Raw genomic sequence first — 23,673 nt, forward strand, 5'->3', positions numbered from 1 at the left:
AGAGAACGGCTGTATGGTGTTCAGGGACCATGAACCTGCAGTCTGACTCCCCCTGTTGATGAAGCTTTGTGTCCTCAGAGCGGCCGCATGGTCTTTTACGAGGAGTAATTGTCAGGCACACGGGACCCCAGACACTGTGCGGATAAGGACCTGGTTTTTGTGCATTGCTGTGCCCTCAGCACATCGGGATTCTCAATCCCGTATCGTTGTATCGGGCTGTTGGACACCTTGCCTCCCAAGGTGATAAGGTACCCCAGAGAGTTCCCTGAAGTCCGAAATGCTCTTCCTAGTGAGGACTTCTCCGTAGGAGGAGAGCCGGGTGTTTAACGGGTGGGGAAACATCTCAGAGGTGTCTTGTGTGCTTCGCAAAAATCAGTTTAAGAGATGTTTTCACCCAGATGAACACGAAGCAGGAAAATAGTTAAAGGTTCTGTGGGTGGTGGAGAGGGAGACAAGCCCACCTTCTGTGGCCTGCGGGGGGGGCTCCCTGGTGCAGAGGGGATCCTCACCACACAGCAGAAGGGAGTATTCGGTTGTGAGGCAGTCTCCATCAGTGCACAGACTTCACTAAGGTTTTTTGTTTCATTTGTTTTAAAGATTTAATCAGTAAAATTGTCCCCCAAAAGCGAAGTAGATGAGGAAGAAATAGAAGGACAAAGAGCCACATTTTCAAAGCACAGTGAAAGGATCCTCTGGATCCATGTACTGCAAGTTCCTGGGGCTGCTGGTTCTGCCGCCCGCTCCTAGGGCCTACACTGCCTGCACGAAGCTGCTGGGGGGATGCAGAGGGACTAGTGAGCACTGTTCAGGCCACTGGGAGTCCCGACCACAGGGCCTGCTCTCTGCTGCTTGACGTGTGACTCTGACAAGCCCCTGAACCTCCCAGAGCACAGTCTCTAGAGCATGATGACCATTATGTCTGCACCTTTGCTCCCGGAGGTTCTTTTGTGGGCTGGCCACCTGACCTAACCTTTGTATTAGAACATTTTATTACGGGAGGGAACAGGCCCCGTGGCCTCTCTCTGTCACAGAGATGTAGACTTGGGTTGCCCAGTTGTCCCAGGCTCCTGAGATCAGCCAATCCCCCTGGACACTCCTGGTCTCCACGGGCTTCTTCCAGCCCCTTCGCAGTCACCCTTCAGAGAGGGTGTGTGCCTGCGAAGCGTATCCAGGGACTCCTTCACAGAGGGTGTGTGCCCTCTGGTGTCCAGTAGGTTTGATAGTCACTGTTGCATATTTGTGGCTCTGAGTGCTTAAAACATCTTTCATGTGTGACGCCAGCGTGCCATGGGCAATGTCTGAGAAGCACAGGGCCTGTTTTTAAAGTACATGTTCTGTGCTTGAGGAGAGAAAAGTACTCAGGAACAAACGATGCCAAGAGATAATGAGGTTGGCTGCTCTGTCTGTGACAGGGACATTAAAGGACCAGATGTGCTGTCTTTAGAACCCGAGGTTTTACTGTTAAGGACCAGCATTTGCTGAGTGCTCACTGACGCTGCAGGCACAGCCCAGTGTGGTGAGCACATGTGTGCTCCCGCTCACTCGTGCACGGTCCTCCCATGGGGCCGGGACGGGGCTCCCTCGTCCTGCTCAACTCTATTCTGGGATGTCAGTAGCAGGAGACACAGTCCTGTTTCAGAAAGGAGGAAACAGGCCAGGGAGTCTCGTACCTATTATGTGTTAGAACCAGGATTTGGTCCATGATACGGCCTCTGATCACTGTGTTACACACCAGTAATCACTATAGTAACTTCTAGAAGCTAGCTAGAACTACTGTTGTTATGCTACCTCTCTAGCCTTGAAGTTTAAAAAGTGGCCAGAGAAGTAGCTGTTACTCTTTCACTGTGTCTTCAAGAGGTTAGGGAAAGCCCCAGACCCTCAGGGTATGACCCAGCTTAGAGTCTCTCTGACCGTCCCCTGCACCGGATTGTACCCCCGTCTCCCCCTAGGCTGCCAGTTGGCCTTTGCAAAACCAGTGTGGCCCTAAAGGAGCAGCCACCACTGCCACTACCAGAGCCACTTACTCCCACCCTCGCCCCACCACAGGACACCCTCGGGAATCCTGCTGGGCCTGTCGGAGGCCTGCTGCTTTGGTGTATATATCGCCACTTTGCAAATGAATGTGAGTGTTCATACTTGTACATTGCATCAGATTCCCAGATGACACAACTCTTTAGAATCTTTATTTCTTTTATTTAAATAGTAGAGGCCTGAAACCTAATTTCAGATGTGATGTAAGTCATATCCTTGCCCTTGGATCCTAAATGATACTTACTTAATTTATTTATTTAGTTTAGTTATTTTGAGAGAGAGAGAGAGAGAGAGAGAGTGAGTGTGCAGAGAGAATCACAAGCAGTCTCCGTGCTGTCAACACATGAACCATGAGATCATGATCTCAGTAGGATGCTTAACCGACTGAGCCACCCAGGTGCCCCTAAATGATACTTATTTTAACTTTCTAAAATAACGTCTAGCCTTTTATAATGTATTCCAGTGTTTAACGGTGCTTAGTATGCTAGAAATTGTTCTAGAGTGCCGCTAGATCTGTCCTGCTGCCATTCGTCTTCTCCACCCGCAGCCGTTAGTCGCTGTCTTGGTGGCGGCTGCCGGCACGCAGGATCACGTCCATAGTAAGAGTAAGTCGGTGCAGCATGCACTGAGTGCCGGGAGCCAGGCCACGAGTCGCCATCTTCCTCGCTTAGTTCTTCCCACACGTCTGCAGCAGCCATCCCCACTCCTGTGTGTAGGTGAGAGGACTGAGGTCCGCAGTCTGAACAGGGAGCTCCACGCCCTGGCTGTGAGAGGCAAAGCCTGCCCTTTCTACTCCGCCTGTCCCTGCTGAGCCTCCGCCTGTCTTTTCTGGGTCAGCTAATTGCTCAAGCTTCGGAGAATTCCTGCGTCTGTAAACATGTCCCTCTGACTTTTTAGCCTGTTGTATACAACAGCTCACCGTCACACACAGCCTGAGAAACTTGTGTAGGCTAGTGGCCGGTTTGTTGGCTTAATAACAGATTTATCGAGATCTAATTTACACTCACACAAAATGTACCCTTTTAAAGTAGACAATTTGGTGGGTTTCAGTATACTTGCAGGATTGTACAGCCGTCACCACAGTCCATTTTAGAACATTTTCATCACTTCCCAAAAGAAACTCCACATCCTTTAGCTCTCTCCCCATTCCTTCATCCCCTCATCCACTGATCTCCTTACTATCTCTATGAACTTGCCTTCTCTGGACATTGTATATACATGGAATCATGTAATAATGTTGTCCTTTGTGTCCGGCCCGTGTCACCTATCAGTGTTTTGAAGGCTCATCCATGTTGTAGCACGTGTCAGGGTTTCATTCCTTTTGATGGCTGAATACTCTTCCATCCTGTGGATGTTCCACACTTTGCTGATCCTTTCATCCATTGATGGACATTTGAATTGTTTCTACTTTTTGGCTGTTACGGATAGCGCTGCCCTGAGTGTTCACGTACCAGTCTGTGTGGTCGTGTTTCCGTTTTTCACTTCGCCAGTTTGTTTTTAATTCATGCTCAAGTGGCTCAGTAAGCCTTCCACTTGGTTAAAACCATTCGGCGCCACAACCAATCGCACCTGATAGACTTGATTGGATTACGGGTTGTGGCTGTGCTTTCTGGGTGTGTTCCTACGGCATGTGTTTTTCTTGTAGACCTGCCCTTCGTGCGGAATCATGTTCGCCCCCAAATCGGAAGCTGGTGCAGAAGGAGGAGCGGTCCAAAACGGCTGTCAAGAGGAGCATAAAAACAGCACCAAGGTAACAAGCTCATGGCTGTTCTTTCCGTCAGCTCCTCTCCCGGTGCATCCACCCTTGGTGACATTCCTGTCTTGTCGGCTTCTCACTTCTGAGAATAATTCCCCGTGGGCGACACCATTCCATACCTTCTCGTCCTTTGGGTTTTGACTAGACCAGTAAGATCGGGTTGGAGAGTCAGGACTCACCCTCGTGAAGTGGAGTAATCACATGCCTGCCTTCGCAGGCACTCAGAGCTTCAAGATGCGGACTGCTGTAGCCAGGGAAGGTCTGTGGGGCCAGAGCACGGGGCAGAACGTGCACATGCAGCGACACGAGGGGGCTCTGCAGGAGCAGAGATGTGTCGTGAAGAGAGGCTTGGGGTCAGGGCTGGCAGCAAGGACACTGCCACTGAAGTCTCACCCAGAGACAGAGTCAGGACCGCAGAGGAAGGGAGGACAAGCACCAAACCAGGAGCCCTTTGAATACAGCTTATAAAGGCTGACTCTCCCGGGAGGCCTGCGTCTGTTGTCCTCCGCCCTCCCTCTGATCGATCCCCGTACCGTACCGTATCCACCGCCCCAGCCTCCCACCCCCCCCCCCCCCCGCCGCTTCCCCCACAGCCCTCTGCAATGCCGATTCTGTGGTTGGCAAGCTCCGAGAGCCTCAACTCTTCCTTGGCCTTCTCTCCACCTCCTTACTGGTCCTTCCCACGATGTCACCTTCCTGGCTGCCTCGACCCCTGGAGGTGCAATTTGACAAAATAGCAGGGGTGGGGAGAAGCGGGTGGGTGGAGAGGTCGAGCGTCAGATCAGAACAGAGGTGTGAGGGTGCTGGTCAGTCGTGCGGCAGGGCTGGTGTGGTGGAGGCCGGGATGGAATAACGCTGTGACATGCCTGCACTTCAGCCTCTGTGTCTGCCTCCCACTCCCCTTGTCTTGAGGCAGGCTCCTGGAGCTCCTAATTCCAAAACTCAAAATGGACTTCTGAGTCCTCCCCATCAGGAGAAGCTCACCAACAGTCAGACCTCCCTGTGTGAGATCTTACAGGAAAAGGGAAGGTGGGCAGGAGTGAGCTTGGACCAGTCAGCTCTCCTTCCGCTGAGATTCAAGAACATCCGGGAGAAAACAGACGCCCATTTTGTTGATGTTATCAAAGAAGACAGGTAAGCATCAGCCATTTCCCAGTGAAAGTGAAGGTTTGCAGGTTTGTAGGTAGAGGTCTCTCCCTTTTTCTGAATTTGCTGATCCCCATGTGTTTGCCCTCCACTGTCAGTAATTTACTTTATTTTGAAGTAATTTGAAACTTGCAGAAAAGTTGCATGGATAATACAAAGAATTCTCGTTCTACTCTTTGCCCAACTTACCAACTTGTAACATTTTACTATGTTTGTTTTATTCTCTCTCTCCTTCTTTATCTATGAAATTTATGTTTTATTTTTTTTGGAACCATTTGATAGTAAGTTGGATACATCATGCCCTTTGTCCCTAAATTGTGTATTTCCTAAATACAAAGATGTCCTTTTACATAACCATGGTTCCTAAATTCAGGAAATTTAGCACAGATGGAATATTTTATCTAATCTACAGTTCATATTCCAGTTGGGCCAGAAATTTTGGCCACAGAAATGATGTGTCCTTCTCAGGTTCCCTATCCAGAGGCACACGGCGCCCTTTGTCTTCCATCAATGGTAGGGATTCTGAGTACCCAGGCCGGTGCTGTTGACTTCTCCAGTCTAGTTATTGTCTCCTCGAGACAATTAAGTGGGACTTGAAGACCACACACGTACTCCATTCCTCATCAGACTGCCCTGGCTTCCATCTCCATTGACGGTTCTTGCCTGGAACGGTCTTTGCTCTGGTGGTGCAAAGTGTCGGTTTTCCTACCTCGGCACCAACTGCACACTTCTCATTAGGCCCTTGGCCTACCGTAAGGAAGAAGAGCCCCTCCTTACTTACTACTTTTTGCGTCCATCTGTTGCCAGCCTGGACTCAGGGAGTCCTCTTGGATTTCATAGGATGCAATCTCACCACTGGCCTTTTTATGTGTGACGCTCCAGTTGTCCTGAATCTGCCAGGCAGAGCGCCCCTCGGGCTGGGCCCCGTGTCCTTTTGACACCCCCCTATCCTTTGTTTCTCAAAGTTTCTGGCACCCTTTTCTAGCACAACAGGATATTCCAGGCCCATTTTATATCTCCTCTGACCCTGCTCAAGAATCGGCTATTTCTCCAAAGAGCCTTGCCTCCTTTCAGTGAAGAATGGTATTCAGATATGTTAGTTGTTAATGTCTGATTAATGTCCTTGTAGCCAAAGACATACTCTGTGATTTCAGTCCTTTTACATTTATTGATACTTGTTTTATGGTCTCACATGGGTCTCTTTTGGTGAATATACCATGTGCACTTGAGAAGAATATGTTCTGCATTTTTAGGATGTTATGACCCATAAACACAAGTAGGTCCCAGAGGTTGGCAGTATTAGATCATCTGTGTTTTACTTTTTGTCTATTATTCTATCATTGTGAAGAGAGGGATTTTTAAATCTGTCACCGTGACTGTGGAATTGTTGGTGTTTCTTTTTAGTCCTGACAGTATATGTTTCAAGTATTTTCAAGCTCTTTTTGTTTTAGGTATATACACATGTATGAGTGTTATAAATTCCTGGTGAATTGGTCCTTTTGTCATTTTGAAGTGTCCCTCTTTATCCCTGGTAATACTCTGTCTTAAAAACCACTTTATCTGATACTAATGTAGTAACTCTAGCCTTCTTGTTCTTACTGTTTGCCTTGTATATCAGTTTCCATAAAAAAATTTCAACCTCTGTCTTTATATTTGAAGTGTGTCTCTTGTGGGTCTTACTTTTTTTTAAATCATTCTAAAAATCTCTGCCCCTTAATTCCATTTTAATATATTTACTGGCTTTTTAGCCATACTTCTTTGCATTATTTTGTTTTACTTTTTGGTGGTTGCCTTAGAACTTACAGATAAGCATCCTTGAATTTTTATAGTCTTCTTATGGTTAATGTTGTATCATTTCACTTTATGTTTTTTTTTTAAGTTTACTTATTTATGTAACTAATCTCTATACCCAGTGTGGACCCCAAACTCATGACCCCAAGATCAAGATTCACATGCTCTTCCAACTGAGCCAGCCAGGTTCTGCTGTATCATTTCACTTAACATGTAGACATCCTATAGCTGTATAGATACATTCTTCTCTTCCAACCCCTTATGCTGTAGTTTTTACATGTGTTACATTTACATGCATTATAACCCCAGCCTCTAATGCCATTCTCTTGGTAATCTCACATTGGTCTCCAGTGATGACTTTTCTGTTGAGTTGGATCATATTTTCCTGTTTCTTTGCATGTGGTGTAATTTTAGATTGTGTCGTGCTCAGAAAATCTGGATTCTGTTGTATTACTCTGAAGAGTCTCAATTTTTTCTTTCTTTCTTTCCCCCTTCCCTCCCCTTCCCTCTCCTTCCTCCCTCCCTCCCTTTCTTCTTCCCTTCCCTCCCTCTCTTCCTTCCTTCCCTCCCTTCCTCCCTCCCTCCCTCCCTCCTTCCCTTCCTTCCTTCCCTTCCTCCCTCTCTCCCTCCCTCCTTTCCTCCTTCCCTCCCTTCCTTTTTCCCTCCCTCCCTTCCTTCCTTCCTCCCTCCTTTCTTCCCTCACTTCCTCCCTCCCTCCCTTCCTTCCTTCCTCCCTCCCTCCCTTCCTCCTTCCCTCCCTTCCTTTTTCCCTCCCTCCCTCCCTTCCTCCCTTCCTTCCTTCCTTCCTCCCTTCTTTCTTCCCTTACTTCCTCCCTCCCTTCCTTCCTTCCTCCTTCCCTCCCTCCCTGCCTCCTTCCCTCTCTCCCTTCCTCCTTCCCTCTCTCCCTCCTTTCCTCCCTTCCTCCCTCCGTCTGTTCTTTCCTTCCCTTCCTTCCTCCCTCCCTCCCTCCCTCCCTTCCTTCTTTCCTCCCTCCTTTCTTCCCTCACTTCTTCCCTCCTTTCCCCCCCCCTCTCTTCCCCCCTCCCTCCCTCACTTCCTTCTTTCCTTCCTCAGGCAGTTCACTTCCCTAAACTCAGACACCAAACGTTGCCTCCCCTAGGGTAGGCAGCTGCTCTTTTTTTTTCTTCCAGCCTGAATCAGGCTGCTCAGAGTCTGCTGTGCATGTGCACACCTCAAGCGTCAGCCAAAGACTTGAGCAGAGCTTATATGGTGAATGTGGGGGTGCCCCTTCTCTATTTTTTTTCCTCTGGGATTTTCAACCCCATTTTCTCAACCATGAGCCCCCAAACATTGTTTCCTGATTTTCCAAGACAGCGAGATTGTGGCTTTTCTATCTGAGTTTTAGCCATCCTGCATGTGTTGCTGACTAATGGCGGTCTTCAGGCCAAAAAAAAAAAAAAAAAAAAAAAAAGGGAAATTAAGCTGGTGCTGTTCTCTTCTTCCAAGTCTGACTCTCCTCCATCTTCTGTCTGCTTTGGTTAGTCTGTACTGCCTTCCAGGAGTAATTTTTATAATCTTGTCCAGGGTTTATTGTTATCTGAGAGGGGATTGGTCCAAAAGGAGCTAATCTCTGTTCCCAGAAATGGAACTTCCCAGTATTAATTTCAGAGGGACAGCACGGCTTCTGGCTGTGTGGATCCTGTCCCTTGACTGCTAACTGTGGCCGTTGCACATCGTCCTTATAGCCGCTGTGTTGATTTTCCTCTGTCTACACTTCCTGAGTGGAAGGGATGACGAGGGTCAACATTTGGGGATGGAATTTTCTCTCTTCTGAGTGTATGAGTATAGTGAGGTCCTGAGCACCTGTCACAGAAGGAGAGAGTCCACTGTGCTTCAGGGACAGGAGGGAGCGTGCCTATGTGAACCCCACTGTGTGTCAGGCACATGGGAGGGACTGTATCTGTTTTATCTGATTTAATTGCAGAAGTTATTGTCTGAGGGAAAGAGACTACACTCCCTGGTTGTATTTGCCTTCTGAAAACATGTCAACACTCTCTTAAATTTATAGTAATTTTCTGCAGAATAAAAAGGATTTTAGTATTTGCTAGCAACCCACAAAAGAATGAGAGTCACATAAAGCAGGTTTGATTTCTCTGCTATTAAAATCCTTGAGTGTTATTTTTCAGGTTTCACACGCAATCTGCACATGTGACAATAGCACCCCAGTTACACTAACTCTGTAAACAGTTTTGTGATAACAGCCTGTCTGCTGTGACAGCGGTACTGACTGTCAGAGCTCTGAATGGCAGGACAGCAGCTCCGAATGATGTTTTCATCAGAAGCCTTGGAATCAGCCTAAGTCTTCTCAGTACAGGATGTCTGCCTCTCCAGAAGCAGTTGTTTTCTAGCACAATAGAGCTGCCTTCTTCCTCAAACACTGAGAGATGTTTCCAGAAGCAGGGTTCTCACGATGTATGCTGTAATGACAGTGGGCAGCCATTGTTTTTTTGGAGAGTAAACACAGCATGTGTTTTAGAAATACAAAGCACTTTCCAGACTTGTGTGTGTCCTAAAGGAGTGGTCCGGCGGGGTCTATCACATAGTGACCCTCAGACAATGTTTTTGTGACATGCTTGGGGAACGGTGTTGGGGCAGCAAATTGCGGTCTTCTGATACAGTCAGCACAATGACTGTGCGCAGTGTTGATCAAATGGATTTTTCGTTTCTTCTAGCCTGATGAAGGATTATTTTTTCAAGCCACCCATCAATCAGTTCAGCTTGAACTTCCTGGATCAGGAGCTAGAGCGATCCTATCGGACCAGCTATCAAGAAGAGGTGCGTTTCCCCTCATACTTCTATGAAAGAAATTTATTGTTTGTGCTGGACAGTTTGCTATCAGCTTTGTGCTTTGGCAGACTTTTTTTTTTTTTTCGCCTTGAGTGACAGGACACTGAAGGCTACTCCTGATTTCTCACAGTCTGTAAGCCCCAAGCTGCGTCTGCATGTGAATTTATCCACACAGGGAAAACAACCCCGATCCTTCTGTGCTCCATCATTTAGCATCGCAGGCATGTCTTTTCTGGGCCCCCTGCTCATTGCTGGCTGGCATTTGCCTCATTTTCTCCTTCCTTCCCTGGGACTCCCTAACACTACATGCGTGTCACTTTGTTATGTTTACCACAGCACCCTGACGTTTCAGATCCTGTCTGTCCCCACCATTAGGTTGTGAGCTCCCAGCGCCCGCACAGGGCCAGGCCCCGAGCAGGCTCTTGACTGAAGGCATGAGCATCTTACTATCTGTTGATGTGCCCATGCTTTCATCTGCTGGAGCTTCAGTCCCTGCCTCTTACTGCTGACATGAAGCCAGCTGTCACACACCCTGAACCTGGGACCCAGCATTCAGTGGACGCTTCCAGAAAATGGCTTCTGTTACACGGCTTCACAGACACAGAGTCGTTGCCTTTGCCAGTCCATAACCCACCTTTCAGGCTCAGTATGTAACGTGCTTATGAGAACTTACTGGTTTGTAATTGCTTGCTGTGTGACCTGGGGCAAGTTTCTTAACTGCTCTGTGCCTTAGTGTCCTCGTTAAAAGCGACAGTAGAGATGGCCTGCCTTAAAGAACTTACACTTGTATTCGGTCCAGGGTGGGCAAGTACTCAACAAACGTTGGCTTTGTCTTTCATCTAAATCCTACTCTGTGGCCATCTGCCGCAGCTCTGGTTCACGCCTTCCGCCTCCCCTCCTTCCCGCACACAGGTTATAAAGAATTCTCCCGTGAAGACTTTTGCCAGCGCCACCTTCAGCTCCCTCCTGGATGTGTTTCTGTCGACGACAGTGTTTCTGATTCTGTCCATCACCTGCTTCCTGAAGTACGGGGCTGCCTCCATGCCTCCCCCGCCCGCCGCCCTGGCTGTCTTCGGTGCCGCCCTGCTGCTGGAGGTGCTGTCCCTCGTGGTCTCCGTCAGGTAAAGGCCCACCTGCAGGGCTCTTTCCGGCCTTTAGCCTGTAGCTCCCTCTGCTGGCTCCATAGTTGATGGCTGCGCAGCTGGCTTGTGGCTCCGCTGACCCGCCTCCTGCCAGAGGCCCCTGCAAGCTCTCCTGCTGGGGGACTGGTCCTGTCCCCTCCCCTCCTCCAGCCCCACTGCACAGCATCCTCTCCGCAGACCGCGGCCCTCAGCAGAGGTGAGCATCTTCCTTACCAGAGGGGGTCCATGTCCTCTGCAGCCCCACAGCTGCCAGCCAGCCCCTGAGTCTCCCAGCTCAGAGACTTAAAGAGAGCAAGTGGAAAGACAGGGAATTAGAAAGGGAAGAGAAACAGGACAGAAGCGTCCGGGGCTCACGTAGTGGGTGGCCACTGGCAAATCAATGGGTGCCTCTTCTAGATGTGAGAGCAAAACTTCCAAAATGTTAGTAGGAATCATAGGCTTCCATCTCCATCAGCTTGGGTCAGGCAGTGCTTTCTTAGGACACGGAAAGCACGAGTGGCCAGAGGAGGAAGACATAAGTTAGGCCTCATCAAAATTTAAAGCCTCTGTGTTCCAGAGAACACCTGTCGTTTCTCGGGTCTGAGTGAAAGGAGCCTGCAGGCGGGAGAGTATTTGCCAACCGCAGCTGTGGTGACGGTCTGCCATCTAGAATGTAAGCTCAGTAATGAAAAGACAAGCAACCCATTTAGAAATGGATAGAAGGTCTGAATGGATAGCAGGGACCCCTCAGGGAAGGTGGGCCCTCAAGACCCATTCAGCCCGATGTTGGGGTTCAGCCCAGCACCTGGGGATGCTCACAGCCGCTCTGCATATTTCCGACTAGATGCAAATGCACAGGGTACTCTGTTCACACGCACGCCCTCTGCTCTCCCCCGTCTGCCTCCTGGGCACCGAGACCGTGTCCTCTGTCCAGTCCTGTCAGTCTCACCTGGCGGTCCCTCTGCTAATTGCCCCCAGAAGCTGGATGTAAAACAGAAACGGGGAGAAGGGCCCTGACCTTGAGTGTCTGCTCTGCTTCCCCAACACCCCAGGACAGGAAACGGCAGCCTCAGGCCTAGCCCTGAGGCTTCTGAACTCTAGGCCCCTGCCGCTCCGCTTTGGAGTATATGGTCTGGATCGCTCTCCCCATCCCCATGCTCACCGTCCCCTTATTTCCCCACACCGGCCCCTACCCCTGGGGCTCTCTGCTGAGGGCCTTCTCTGGCTGCCGGAGGCCTCACACTTGACCTTCGTGTCTCCTCCAGGTTGAGGTAACTGCAGGGTGCATCTGCGCTGTCCACCCAGATTCCCCACCAGGACTGAGCCTCGCTGCGCAGAGCCAGGGATTCCTCCCTACGGGCCCCTGCAGGGCGGCTCTGCACCCCTTACTGAGCTGCCTGGGAACTACTCCCAGATCAGCTCTGCTTCTGGGATCCCAAACCAAGGCATCTTCAGGCCCCTGGTTTGTCTTTTCCTTTTTAATCACGTACTAGAAATTCACTCGTGTAAGTGTACAATTTAGTGATTCCTGGTAAACCTACAGAGTTGTGCAAATATCACCAGATAATTTTAGAACATTTCTGCCACCCCAAAGAAAACCTGGTATCCACCTGCAGTGAGTCTCCTCGCGCTCCCTGCCCTGGGCCCAGGTTTTTGTGTGACACAGGTCCTGGCAGCTAGAGAAGGCTCCTGCTCGCTCAGAGGCCAGCATTGTCTCCATGCCTTTTTAAAAAGCCCTTTACACCACTGTTCCCTGTTCCACTGGAGCTAGTTCTACAGGGTCTGGGCTAACCTGGAGACTGCCAAGGGCTGTAGGCCACAAAGATGCCAGGCCTGGCTGCACCCTGGTGGGTTCTGGGCCTGGCACACCCGCGTGCTCTGCAAGCACCTTCAAATGAGGTGGCCACTCCTCCTGAATGACCACTGGTGTGACCTTAAAAGTCCACTTCGCCCATATCATCAAAGCTTGGGAGGGGTCGGGAACTTGATGGACCTCCTCTCGCCATGCAGAGGGCATTTTTAGGATCCCAGGTCAACAGGAGCCCCGTGCTGCAGAATATGTGGGTGCCCCAGGGAGGCCGGTTCTGCAGCTGCTCTGGTGGCTGGCCTAACCCTCCTCCAGAAGCCTTCCTGCATCGCAGTCACAGCCCATCCTTGCACTCCCTTCATTTTGTGCTGAGCCCAGGCGGGCATGAGCACAGTGGGTCTCATCCTCAGAGCTCTGCCATCCTGGGGACCTTCATGAAGGGCCTGTCGGTCCTGCCTTCTCCCTCTTGGAACTTGGCTCCCTCTGCCTCCTCATGGGGCTTATGTATTCTGCCTTTGAGCATATTTGTGGTTAGTCTTGGAAATATTCCCAGGACTCCATTATCCATTTGAGTGTCAGGAGGCCAGACCCATCCAGGCCCTAAAAGGGTCAGACAGGGCCTGTCTGGCTCCATGTGGAAAATGGCCAAGATTTGCGGTTTCCTGGTGGAGGTCAAGCGTACGTGCCCGTGGCTGCTGCGCTGGGGTGTCCGTGACAGAAGGTACGGGCTCCTGGCTGTGTGGCAAAGGTCCTGGAGGGGAACTTTTGGTGTCAAAGCTGAGCAACAGTGCCTGCACTACCACCACCCCCCCCCACCCCCCCCGCCCAGAGGTGAGGATAGTGGGTCTGTCCCTTCTCCTCCTCGCTAGGGCCAGGCTTCAGAGAGAGGGTCTATGTGTGTGGGTCTCCCTCCCAAGCTGAACCCTGGTGGCCCTCCTCCATCTCCCCCTGCTGGCATCCAGGTACTGGCCCCTCACCCCAAACCGTTCTTCCTCTAGAACAGCGGTTCTGCGCCCCACATACTTGCTCTCCTTTCTTTATGAAGATTCTTTTTGTGATGTCCACATCACCATCCTGAAATACAGCCTACCTACCCATACACACAGTTTTAGAAGGGCCCGTGAAATGCCCTCACTCTGACACGAAGGAGGAAAGTCAAGAAAGCCATTAAAAATAAAATACATCAAGTACATAGTGCTTCACCTTGTATTTGCCAGGGCGGCACCAACCGGGGAGGTCATAACAGAATCATCAGCTGTGTCCTCAGGTGCGCGATCGCCACAAAGGGACCCCTAGAGGTGTGCCGGTTTGGTGGCATGGTGCTGTGAGCTGGGTTGGAGCCTCTGACCTGATTTCTGAACTGCTGAGTGAGCCTTGCTGAGGCCCCAAACAAAGCCAAGAGCACTTCACACAGTAGTCCATTCCTGGAAGATAACTGCGATAGTACCACCCAGAAACCACTTTCTGTTAAAAAACGAGATATAACTAGGCTCTAGGCTGAGGTCAGCAGCAGCAGGTTTTTCGCCTCTGTGGGTGTCCAGGGGGCAGGTGGCCGTTGTGCAGAACGCAGGGTAGAGCCTCCCCTCCCTGGCTCCTGCGCACTAGATGCCAGCAGCACCCCTCAGTCCCCGTGGCAACCAGAAAGGCCCTGCCAAATCCCCAAACACCTCCAAAGCACCCAGCCCCCGGACCCCTACCCTGGCAGGCTGGGACAGCAGGTGGGGCCTGTTCATGTTCCCGTGCCTGGTTCTTCCATGCTCCTTTGAGACCCACAGAAGCTTATGCTTGGCTTTCTACAAACAACGTGTTATCAGGAGGCAACAAATGACCTTCGAATAAGGTCTGATGAGCTGAGCAAGTCGAGTTCCCTTGGTATCTTCCAGAGGTGAGGGGCCAGGGCTCTGCGGCCCCCACACCCACGGCAGCAGCCTGTGGGTCTCCTGCCTTCATCTTCCCCGGCAGGCTGATCCTGCCCGCAGACACCCCTTTTCTCCTTGTCCCAGGATGGTGTTTTTCCTGGAGGATGTGATGGCTTGTACCAAGCGCCTGCTGGAGCGGATAGCCGGCTGGCTCCCGCGCCATTTCATTGGGGCCATCCTGGTGTCACTCCCTGCTCTCGCCGTCTATTCACATGTCACCTCTGAATTTGACACCAACATACACGTAAGTAAAGGCCTGGTGCCTGTTTCTGGGCTCTTTCGCACAATTTCGTGTTTTTTTTTTTGTTTTTTTTTAAAATAAGTCTGATGACTTGGGACAGCAGTTTATTTTTATTTTTTTTTATTTTTTTTTTTATTTAAAAATTTTTTTTTTTCAACATTTTTTATTTATTTTTGGGACAGAGAGAGACAGAGCATGAACGGGGGAGGGGCAGAGAGAGAGGGAGACACAGAATCGGAAACAGGCTCCAGGCTCCGAGCCATCGGCCCAGAGCCTGACGCGGGGCTCGAACTCACGGACCGCGAGATCGTGACCTGGCTGAAGTCGGACGCTTAACCGACTGCGCCACCCAGGCGCCCCCGGGACAGCAGTTTAAATATAGGCCTCTAAAGAGGGACAAACTCTTTGTCACCACCTTGTGCTTGTCTTCTGAAAAGACTTGCCTGAAGCAGTCAGGGAGGTGAGCACGCGGCCTGTCACTGAGCACAGTCAACAGGGCTGGGTACGCGGCTGCCCTGCCCGGTTGACATGTGCCCTCTCCAACCTCACCTGCTCTTTGCCGAGCTCCAGATGAGCTGTTTGCTTACATGTTTCACCAAGCAGCATCAGCCCCACGTTTCCAGACCAGTACAAGATAACATGCTCGTCTGTGGGACCAGCACAGCTGTGTGACTGGCCCCTGGATCGGCTGCTGCTGATCAGGGAGGAGCTTCCTGGTTAGACCCCAGAAGGAGTGAATTAATACCCTTGTGGGAGGTCATGTTTTTGGTGAAAGCCAATGTGACCCGAGCTGGGTGGGCTGACTGCATTTGATATCCCAAATTACATTTCTGCTGGCACCTAGCGGGATGCCTGAAGGAAGGCTTCTTAAAGGTATTTACCACTTACACGGCGGTGGTTTTCAGACTGGTGGCCTGCCTTCCCTTTCCTCTGGCGTGACTCATGCCATTCCCACACATCTGGAGAACTTTGGTGCTAGTGCAGACTTGCAGCCTAAAGCTCTGGGCGATTAACGCGACAGAGTGCCATCCGTCCCTGAAACTGCCAGACATTAAGCGATTTTTATTTTGAAAGAAAGGTAAGTGAGTGAATCCTTTGATGGCAGAATGGGAGTGAGGCCAAGGCGGGGCGGGTCACTGACCACGCTGGCCCCTTGTTACAGTTCACCGTGTTCGCGGGCTCCGCCATCCTGACCGCTGTCGTGCACTACTGTAACTTCTGCCAGCTCAGCTCCTGGATGAGGTCCTCCTTAGCCACCGTCGTCGGGGCTGGGCCGCTGCTCCTGCTCTACGTCTCCCTTTGCCCGGACAGGTACGTCCACCACCACGGTCTGAGTCCGGCACCCTCGCCGGCTGGGACCCCTTTCCCGACCTCACCTGTGTCTTTCACGTCTGAGGCGATGCCCTCTCCCTCTGCTCTAACAGGTACTATCACAGCACGACGGCTCTCACCATACACGACATACCCCAAGACTAATATGCAAAAGAAAGAAAAGATCATTTTTGGCAATGTAGTACGTATTTGCATATAGACATGCTTGGGTGACTACCCCTGCCCCAGAGGACAGAAAGCATTAAGCTTGTGCTTGAACTTCCTTACGCTGGAGAAGTAGGACCAGAGGCTGTTGCATACGAGCCCATCAAGAAAGTGAAGGAATCAAGGAATAGGTAGACCAAGAATGCAAAGAGGAAGCCGGTTCCGACTTTGTTTGAGTAGGGGTAATGTACCCAGACAGACTGCAGGCTGCTGAAGGAGAGGGAGTGAGGGGGTATGGTGCTGTTGCCGGCGACCTGGGCCTTATTTATAAATATTGACTCCCTGTCGTGACACACATCATGACATGAAACAGAGTATTGACCAGTCACTGGAAATATATCTTTTGTCTTGAAATCCTCCCACATTTGAAGAATACTTTTCATTCCCACGTATTCAAATGGCCTTCAAAACCCTATCACTGGTAGGCTCCAAGAAATAGATTGGACAGTGTGGGAAAAGAAAGAGGAACCGTGTGGTAGACCCCAAGGGACGGGACCAGTTCTTGCCGTTATGCTATGAAAAATTAACAAATAGAAATATAGAGGATGGCAGTGATTTGTGCTGTATTTAAAACATTCTATGTTAGGGGCGCCTGGGTGGCGCAGTCGGTTAAGCGTCCGACTTCAGCCAGGTCACGATCTCGCGGTCCGTGAGTTCGAGCCCCGCGTCAGGCTCTGGGCTGATGGCTCGGAGCCTGGAGCCTGTTTCCGATTCTGTGTCTCCCTCTCTCTCTGCCCCTCCCCCGTTCATGCTCTGTCTCTCTCTGTCCCAAAAATAAATTAAAAAAACGTTGGAAAAAAAAAAAAATTAAAAAAAAAAAAAAAACATTCTATGTTAATGAAATCCAGTAAGGTCCCTGTCTTTATTTTGTCCTACTAACCAAATAATGTTTGATTCTTAGTGTGTTAAAAACAAGTCTCCTGTTGATCACTGCGCATTTGCAACTGGTTTTGTGGCTATTAGCCTTTTTCAGCTAGCTGTGTAGTTGGAAAAACAGTGTTACCTTAGATAGCAGAATGCTCACGGTGATTAACTTAGAAATTTCTGGATAATGTCCTTAAGCCATTAAGCATTAAACTTCTCCTAAATATTGGACTTTTTTTGGTAACTGCGTATAAAAACATCTTACTGTTAGCACATATTAAAGAACCACTCTTCTATAATTACAGTGGGTTTAGGCCAGTAGGATATCTCAAAGTTATACAGGGCGTTCCTTCATTGTGCTTTGCAGGACATCTAACATTCCTGGTTCCTCAAATTACTGGGACAACCAGAGGGAGCCCCAACAGTTTAGAAATGCCCCTAGGAATGGCATTATTGTTGCTGAGAACCGTTGCTGTAATAAGTTCAGAAGTAGACAGTGATCTAGTTTGTTGCAATAGCCGATGAAACCGCCATCGTGTACCTGTGGACTTGACCAGACCAGTGGTTGGTAACGGACAGAGTAAGCACCCTTCTCCTCAGTTTATTTCACAGAATAATGACGACATGAAAGACGCTCAAGTTCTCTGCGAATTAAGATCAAAAGGGAATTTTAAGTAAAGCTGTCCTTCAGCATCTGAAAGGAAACCTTAATAAATAGTTAAATTACTTTAAGCAGAACACAGTGTACGTTCTCCTTTCTGAAGATATGGCCGTCTGGAATCAGGGTCATTATAAAACTCTCTCCCAAGAGCACGGGATTCGTCATGCCTTTTAACCTTTTAGGAGAACCACCACAGATCCCCCATCAGCCGTTCACAATGTCCTTCAGTCACTGGTGCCGGGCTTTTCCACTGGGACCAGAGTGATCAGGGACTACTTCCATCACCTTTGTCCAGAATTCAAAGAGCAGATGTTGGGGTGCGGCTGGCATCCTGAGTCTCCCCTGCACCCGGTAGTCCTCCCTACTTGCAAAATCCTTTGAGCCCGTCAACCCTGTCGGTCCCACTGAGCCTTGCAGGGTCACAGGGTAGGAAGCTGCCGGAGTGATGAACAAGCCCCCTGTGTAGGGGAGGGGACTTCCAAGAACTGCTCCAGCCTTGGGGGGTTGCAGATGTGAAAGAAGGGCTGTGCACATATGGAAAACCAGGGTCACCGCCATGTCTGGGCAAGGAGAGGAGAGGACATTCAACTCAGAGCAGTGTCTCTGCTGTCGCTCTTTCTCTCCTTCTCTGTGACATCATCTAACACCTCCTGTGATGGTGAAAGTCGCTCTGAGCTGTCCCCTGGCCTCTGCTGCCCAGGGGAGCTGCTGGCGGAGGCTGTGTAAGGTCCCCCTTCATGGTGAGCAGAGCAGGTGGATCTAGAGGACCAGGGAATGTGGGGGCACTAGGCCGATTTGCCGGCCTGGGGGGAAGCTGAGGGTTGTGGAGAGGATCCTGCAGGTCATGGGTCCTGCTCCGACACCGAGACGGAGTTCTTTATGGTCTGTGGTTTCTGTGCCCCAGACTGGGACTTGACCAGCTTTGGGACCACCAGCTTCTCAGGTAGCCAGCGTCTCCTGAATTCCTCTCTAACAGATTTATTCTTTTTATTTTTTATTTTTTTAGTTTACTTATTTTGAGAGAGACAGAGAGAGCACAGTCAGGGGGAGGGGCAGAGAGAATGAGAGACACCATCCCAAGCAGGCTTCACATCATCAGCACAGAGCCCGACCCAGGGCTTGAACTCATGAACTGTGAGATCATGACCTGAGCCAAGATCCGAAGTCAGATGCTTAACTGACTGAGCAACCCAGGCGCCCCTCCTGAGCTCCTTTCTAAATCGGTCCTTTGTGAACAGGCATTGCTGTTCATCGTGACTGGTGTCTAGCCTTTGGGAGCCCGTAGATGAGTCCTCACAGTCACATGAACGCCTTGGAGACTCCTTGTTAGATGTCACTCTTTGGTGACGGTGCATCTGTTCCACGCCTTACATGAAGGCCTATTAGCTATGTCACTGACTTTGCCTGTTGTGATTTTTTTTTTAATTTTTAAATATGTATTTATTTTTGAGAGAGAGAGAGAGAGAGAGAGAGAGAGCGAGCGAGCGTGCGTGTGAGCACATGAGCGGGGGAGGTGCAGAGAGAGAGGTAGACACAGAATCTGAAGCAGGCTCCAGGCTCTGAGCTGTCAGCACAGAAGTCAGACGCTTAACCGACTGAGCCAGCCAGGTGCCCCGTGCCTGTTGTGATTTTTAGTTAAAACCCAGCATCAAATTATAAAAAAGAATTAACTATACTTAGTTATCTAACTTGGTCTCCATATTTGAAAAAGGAAAATTGTTTATTTAAACTCTTCTCAGATCACTTTATGTAATGCCTTCTTTGCTTTTTATAATAATATTTTTCTGCATTTTAATTTCAGTTCCGTAGTAATTTCACACCTGGATGTGGGACAGAATTTCAGGTAAGCTGTTAACATCATGCTTGTATCTGAACAAACGAGAGTAACTTCCTAAAAAGCAGTTGTGTCTTGAAGAAAAAGAACCATATATAATTCTTAAAAGAATAAGTGGAAAGTATGTACTTGTTGAAATAACAGATCATAGTTACAGTATCTTACTGGAAAAAACTAAATGATTGTTAAGAACATACTAGATTTGGCTCAGTTTTACATAAGATTTCAGCATGTTAGGAGGGAAATCTGTGAAGTCTAGGACAGTACTTATTTTAATTCCCTAAAATATTTTGAAATTGCTAACTAGAAATTTGAAATAATAAATGTTAGACCCTTGTTTTACTATAGACATCAAAGTAAGATCTAAATAAACTGAAGAGTTAGAAATAAGCATTAAATTATATAAGACTATATAAAAGTCTAGAAAAAATAACATTAGTTTGCAGGCCTCTAAAACAGATAACTTTCCAGTCTTACAAATAATAAATAAAGCCACACACGCACAAAAATAAAAGGCTGACTGACACACCAGTGGGGTGTGGGCACACAGATAGCTGTGGGCCGTCACCTAAAGAGCTGGTTAGGGCCTGCATAAATAAAGGACAAAAAAAAAAAAAAAAAAATTCACGGGAGGGAAATGTAGGTAGAGGCCAAATAGGTTACTCCTGAAGTCATCGGACGTTTAAATAACTACACACCTCCTTTTGGTCTTTTAAATTGGACGTTCACAAAGTTACAGTGTGCATACCCAGTGCGGGTGGAGGTGTGGTGCGTTCCTACCCTGCCACTGTTTATTTTGTTAAGCTACCAGGCACTTAAAATACATGGCTTATTTAATTCTCACAGTAGCCTGACACATCAGGCGGCTTTGTCCCCATTTTCCAGATGAGGACGCTGAAGCTGAGAGAAGTTAAGGAGCCTGTCTGTGGTCACACAGCTAGTCATTGGAAGTGTGTGAACCCTGGCGTCCCACACTAGTGGGCCCCCCTCTTTCTGCCATGCCTCATCACTCCTCAGAATGGTACATAGTTCTGGAAAGTAATTTGGCGATCCGTCTACAAAAGTGTTTATAGCCTTTGACGTAATAATTCTAGTTTTGTTTATCCGCTGAGGAGACAATCCAGAACTTCAGTTGCCAATAAAAAGAAATGAGTTATGATACATGTTCTCAAATATTGCCACTGTTAAGATGCACCAATAAGAAAAACACTTAGGTGGAATTGGAAACATCCTGTCAGTATTTCATTATACGTATGAAAAAAATGTAAGATATGCAATAGTTATGATCTGGTAATGAGTGATGAATGATTTTTTTTGTTTCTACAATTCAAATATTCAATCTCTGTGGACCTATGGACACTGGGAAGGAGATTTAAAGTATGGAACAAAGGCCCAGTGCACGTGTGTTTCTGTTACCATCACGACTATAGTATTTAGTTGGAAATAAAACACTTAGCACCTTTTTTTAAGTAAACTTTTTATTGATGAATATATAACATGTGCACTGAAAAGTACCCAGATCATAAGAATACAGCTCATTGACTTTTCATAAGTGAGCACACCCACTAAACTGCCGCTCGGACCAAGAAATGAAACATTCCCAGTGCCCAGAAGTACCCCCGTGCCACCGCTCAGTCACTCCCCCAACCTCCCATCTCTAGGCATAGATTTTAAATGGCACCGAATACACCAGAATGTTAACAAATCCCATGTTAAGCTGGTTAGGACCATGAGTGATCTTTTTTTTTTTTTTTTTTTTTTTTTTTTTCCATTTTTCTTGACGTTTTAACCCCTTTTCTCTGTGATCGTGGATATACTGCATTTTTCTCAACTTCCTATTATGACTTAATGTCCCACCGTTAAGTCACAGATTGACTCTTGCATTGAGTCACGTAGAATTCCTCTTTTTGGAACTGACCTTTGCTGTTCGAATGTAGGAATAAGACCACCATCTTGGCTCCTTCTGTGGCGGAATGAGAAATACTGGTTATGGATGGGAAGTAATTCTTTCACCTACCCGTCACACATCTCTTCTGCTGCACATCAGCCCCTTGGGCACTAAATGTAGATCTGTGGATTGGGGCTCTCCTTTCAAACAAAGGAGAAAGCACATGTCACAGTCTGGTGCCCTTCTCCCTCATGCTGGCCTACGTTCCAGTCTTCCCCTCCTCTGTGCAGAGGGACTGGCCTGTGCCCCTCTCCGGAGTCAGGCCACACTGCTGGCTTTGGCCGCAGCACAGTGAGAAAAGCATCGAGAGCAATAGCCTGCTTGAGGAGACCCGGACACATCACCCATGTCTGCCCCAGGGCTACAAAGCCCGACTGGACTGTGAAGATGGTGGTGAGCCTCGGTGACATGTACTTATAAAGGGGACTGTTCCTTAATGTCACCACTTTGGAGAAACAGAAAGAAAGGTTCCCTCCTCACCCACCGAGATGGGCCCACACAAGAGAAGGCCTTCTGCCTCCTGGGGCAGATTCTCTCCCTATTCTCAAGCCCGTTAGAGGGCTTGCAAGGCTGAACACGAATCTGTTTCGGTCATTTCAGTTAATTGTTCAGTACTTGAGATTCATTTGATTAAATGACCATTGGAAGAATAAGTAAGTGTGGTGTGTCTTACCACAGAGGCCATTTTTGGTTGCCGGCTCACAGGGAACTTACGGGAGGGATCCCCAAAACCACCCCCAGAACCAGCAATTTGCTAGGAGGATTTAGGACTCAGCACATAGTTGTACTGTGATTTATTACAATGAAAGGACACAAAGCAAAATCAGCAGAGAGAAAAGGTACATGAGATAGAGTCCAGAGGATACTAAGTGCCAGCTTTCAAGAGTGCTGTCCCTACCACATAGTCTGGGACGTTCTTAATTCCTCCAGCAATGAGCCGTGACACAACAGGTAAAATGTTGTCCACCAGGGAAGCCCATCAGAGACTCTGTACCCAGGGTTTCTATTAGAGGCTGGTCAGATAGGCATCTCTGCCTGGCATCAATCAAAACTCCAGACTCTCGGAAGGAAGGCAGGTCCTCAGCCTAAACCACCTTGTTTGCGCAAGCAGTGTAGACACGGTGAGCCCCTTTTATCAAGGGGGGCGGGAACCTCCCCAAATCCGAGATCCTGATGCCAGCCTAGGGCAGTGCTGCCAGTAGGCCTTTCTGTGGCTAGCAGCCTCAGGCCTGCTCTGTTAACTCCTTTTGCATAGAACCTGAGGCCAGGAGGGACTTAGCAATACTCCAGCCCATCTTCAGTTTACATGTGAGGAGATTGAGAGCTAGAAATCTTGCCCAGGGTTCCAGAACTCCGCAGTAGTCAGCTGGGACAGAGTCTGGGGATTCTTATTCCAAGGTCAGGACTTCTGTGACTGTGTTTCATGGAGGACCATTATGGCCAGATTGGTCAATTTCGTTATTTTTTATAATATCCTTAAGTCACAGGTAACAGTAAAACTTCTTAAACATTCTGATTACACGATTGAGTTTTCTGTGCCATGGAGCTATTTAAACTGAGGACCTATCCATTTTATATAGAATCATATTTATAGTGACTCAGCCCATTGCTACATAAGATCTAGAAGCCCACTCTGTGTGCTGTAGAAGCACATGAGAGCCCAGAATTGACATGAACAGAGCACTCACAGCTCTGTAAACAAACAGAAAACAGACAAGGAAATGCCATGCTCATTAACAGTGATTGCCTCTGCGTGGTCCATGATGGCCAAATCTTTTCTTTCTGCATTTTCCCCTCCATTTGTTCTCATGAGTATGTAGTACTTTTAAATGGAAAAGCTGTATCTAAAAAAGGAACTTGCAAAGAGACCATGCTCCTGGTACTAATCTTCAGTCACACCTGTTGCTGGTCAGCACCGTCCAACTGCAGAACAGCCCCCCACCCCCCGAGAGCCCCCCCCCGCCTCGAGAGCACGCTGTCATCAGAGGGAACAGAAATGAGAAAGGCAATTGGAAAATTTCTGCCGGAATTGTAAATGTGCAGTAGTTGAAGTGACTCCGTGGTTCCGGCTCCAGTAGTTTGTCCCACAGACAGACTCCTTCCTGTGCACAGGAGCGTCCCTGCGGTGTTCGCCAGTAGTAAGCGGTGGACACAGCCCCAAAGGCCCAGGGTTGGGGTCTGGTTGTTACAGTACATCCATGTATTAGAA

General features: G+C 48.8%; 1 protein-coding gene across 1 annotated transcript in view; it reads left to right on the plus strand.

Annotated features, from left to right (window-relative positions):
* ADCY9 (adenylate cyclase 9) overlaps window positions 1–23,673 on the plus strand; it is a 131,518-nt gene that overhangs the window by 102,235 nt on the left and 5,610 nt on the right. The window contains exons 4-10 of the mRNA XM_058711098.1: window positions 3,677–3,781; window positions 4,704–4,921; window positions 9,419–9,521; window positions 10,446–10,654; window positions 14,465–14,624; window positions 15,784–15,932; window positions 19,484–19,525. Coding sequence (XP_058567081.1) covers window positions 3,677–3,781; window positions 4,704–4,921; window positions 9,419–9,521; window positions 10,446–10,654; window positions 14,465–14,624; window positions 15,784–15,932; window positions 19,484–19,525 — 986 coding nt within the window. The remainder of the gene's footprint in view (window positions 1–3,676; window positions 3,782–4,703; window positions 4,922–9,418; window positions 9,522–10,445; window positions 10,655–14,464; window positions 14,625–15,783; window positions 15,933–19,483; window positions 19,526–23,673) is intronic.

Source organism: Neofelis nebulosa, chromosome 18, assembly GCF_028018385.1.
Source record: "Neofelis nebulosa isolate mNeoNeb1 chromosome 18, mNeoNeb1.pri, whole genome shotgun sequence".
In the NCBI taxonomy this organism is placed as follows: domain Eukaryota; kingdom Metazoa; phylum Chordata; class Mammalia; order Carnivora; family Felidae; genus Neofelis; species Neofelis nebulosa.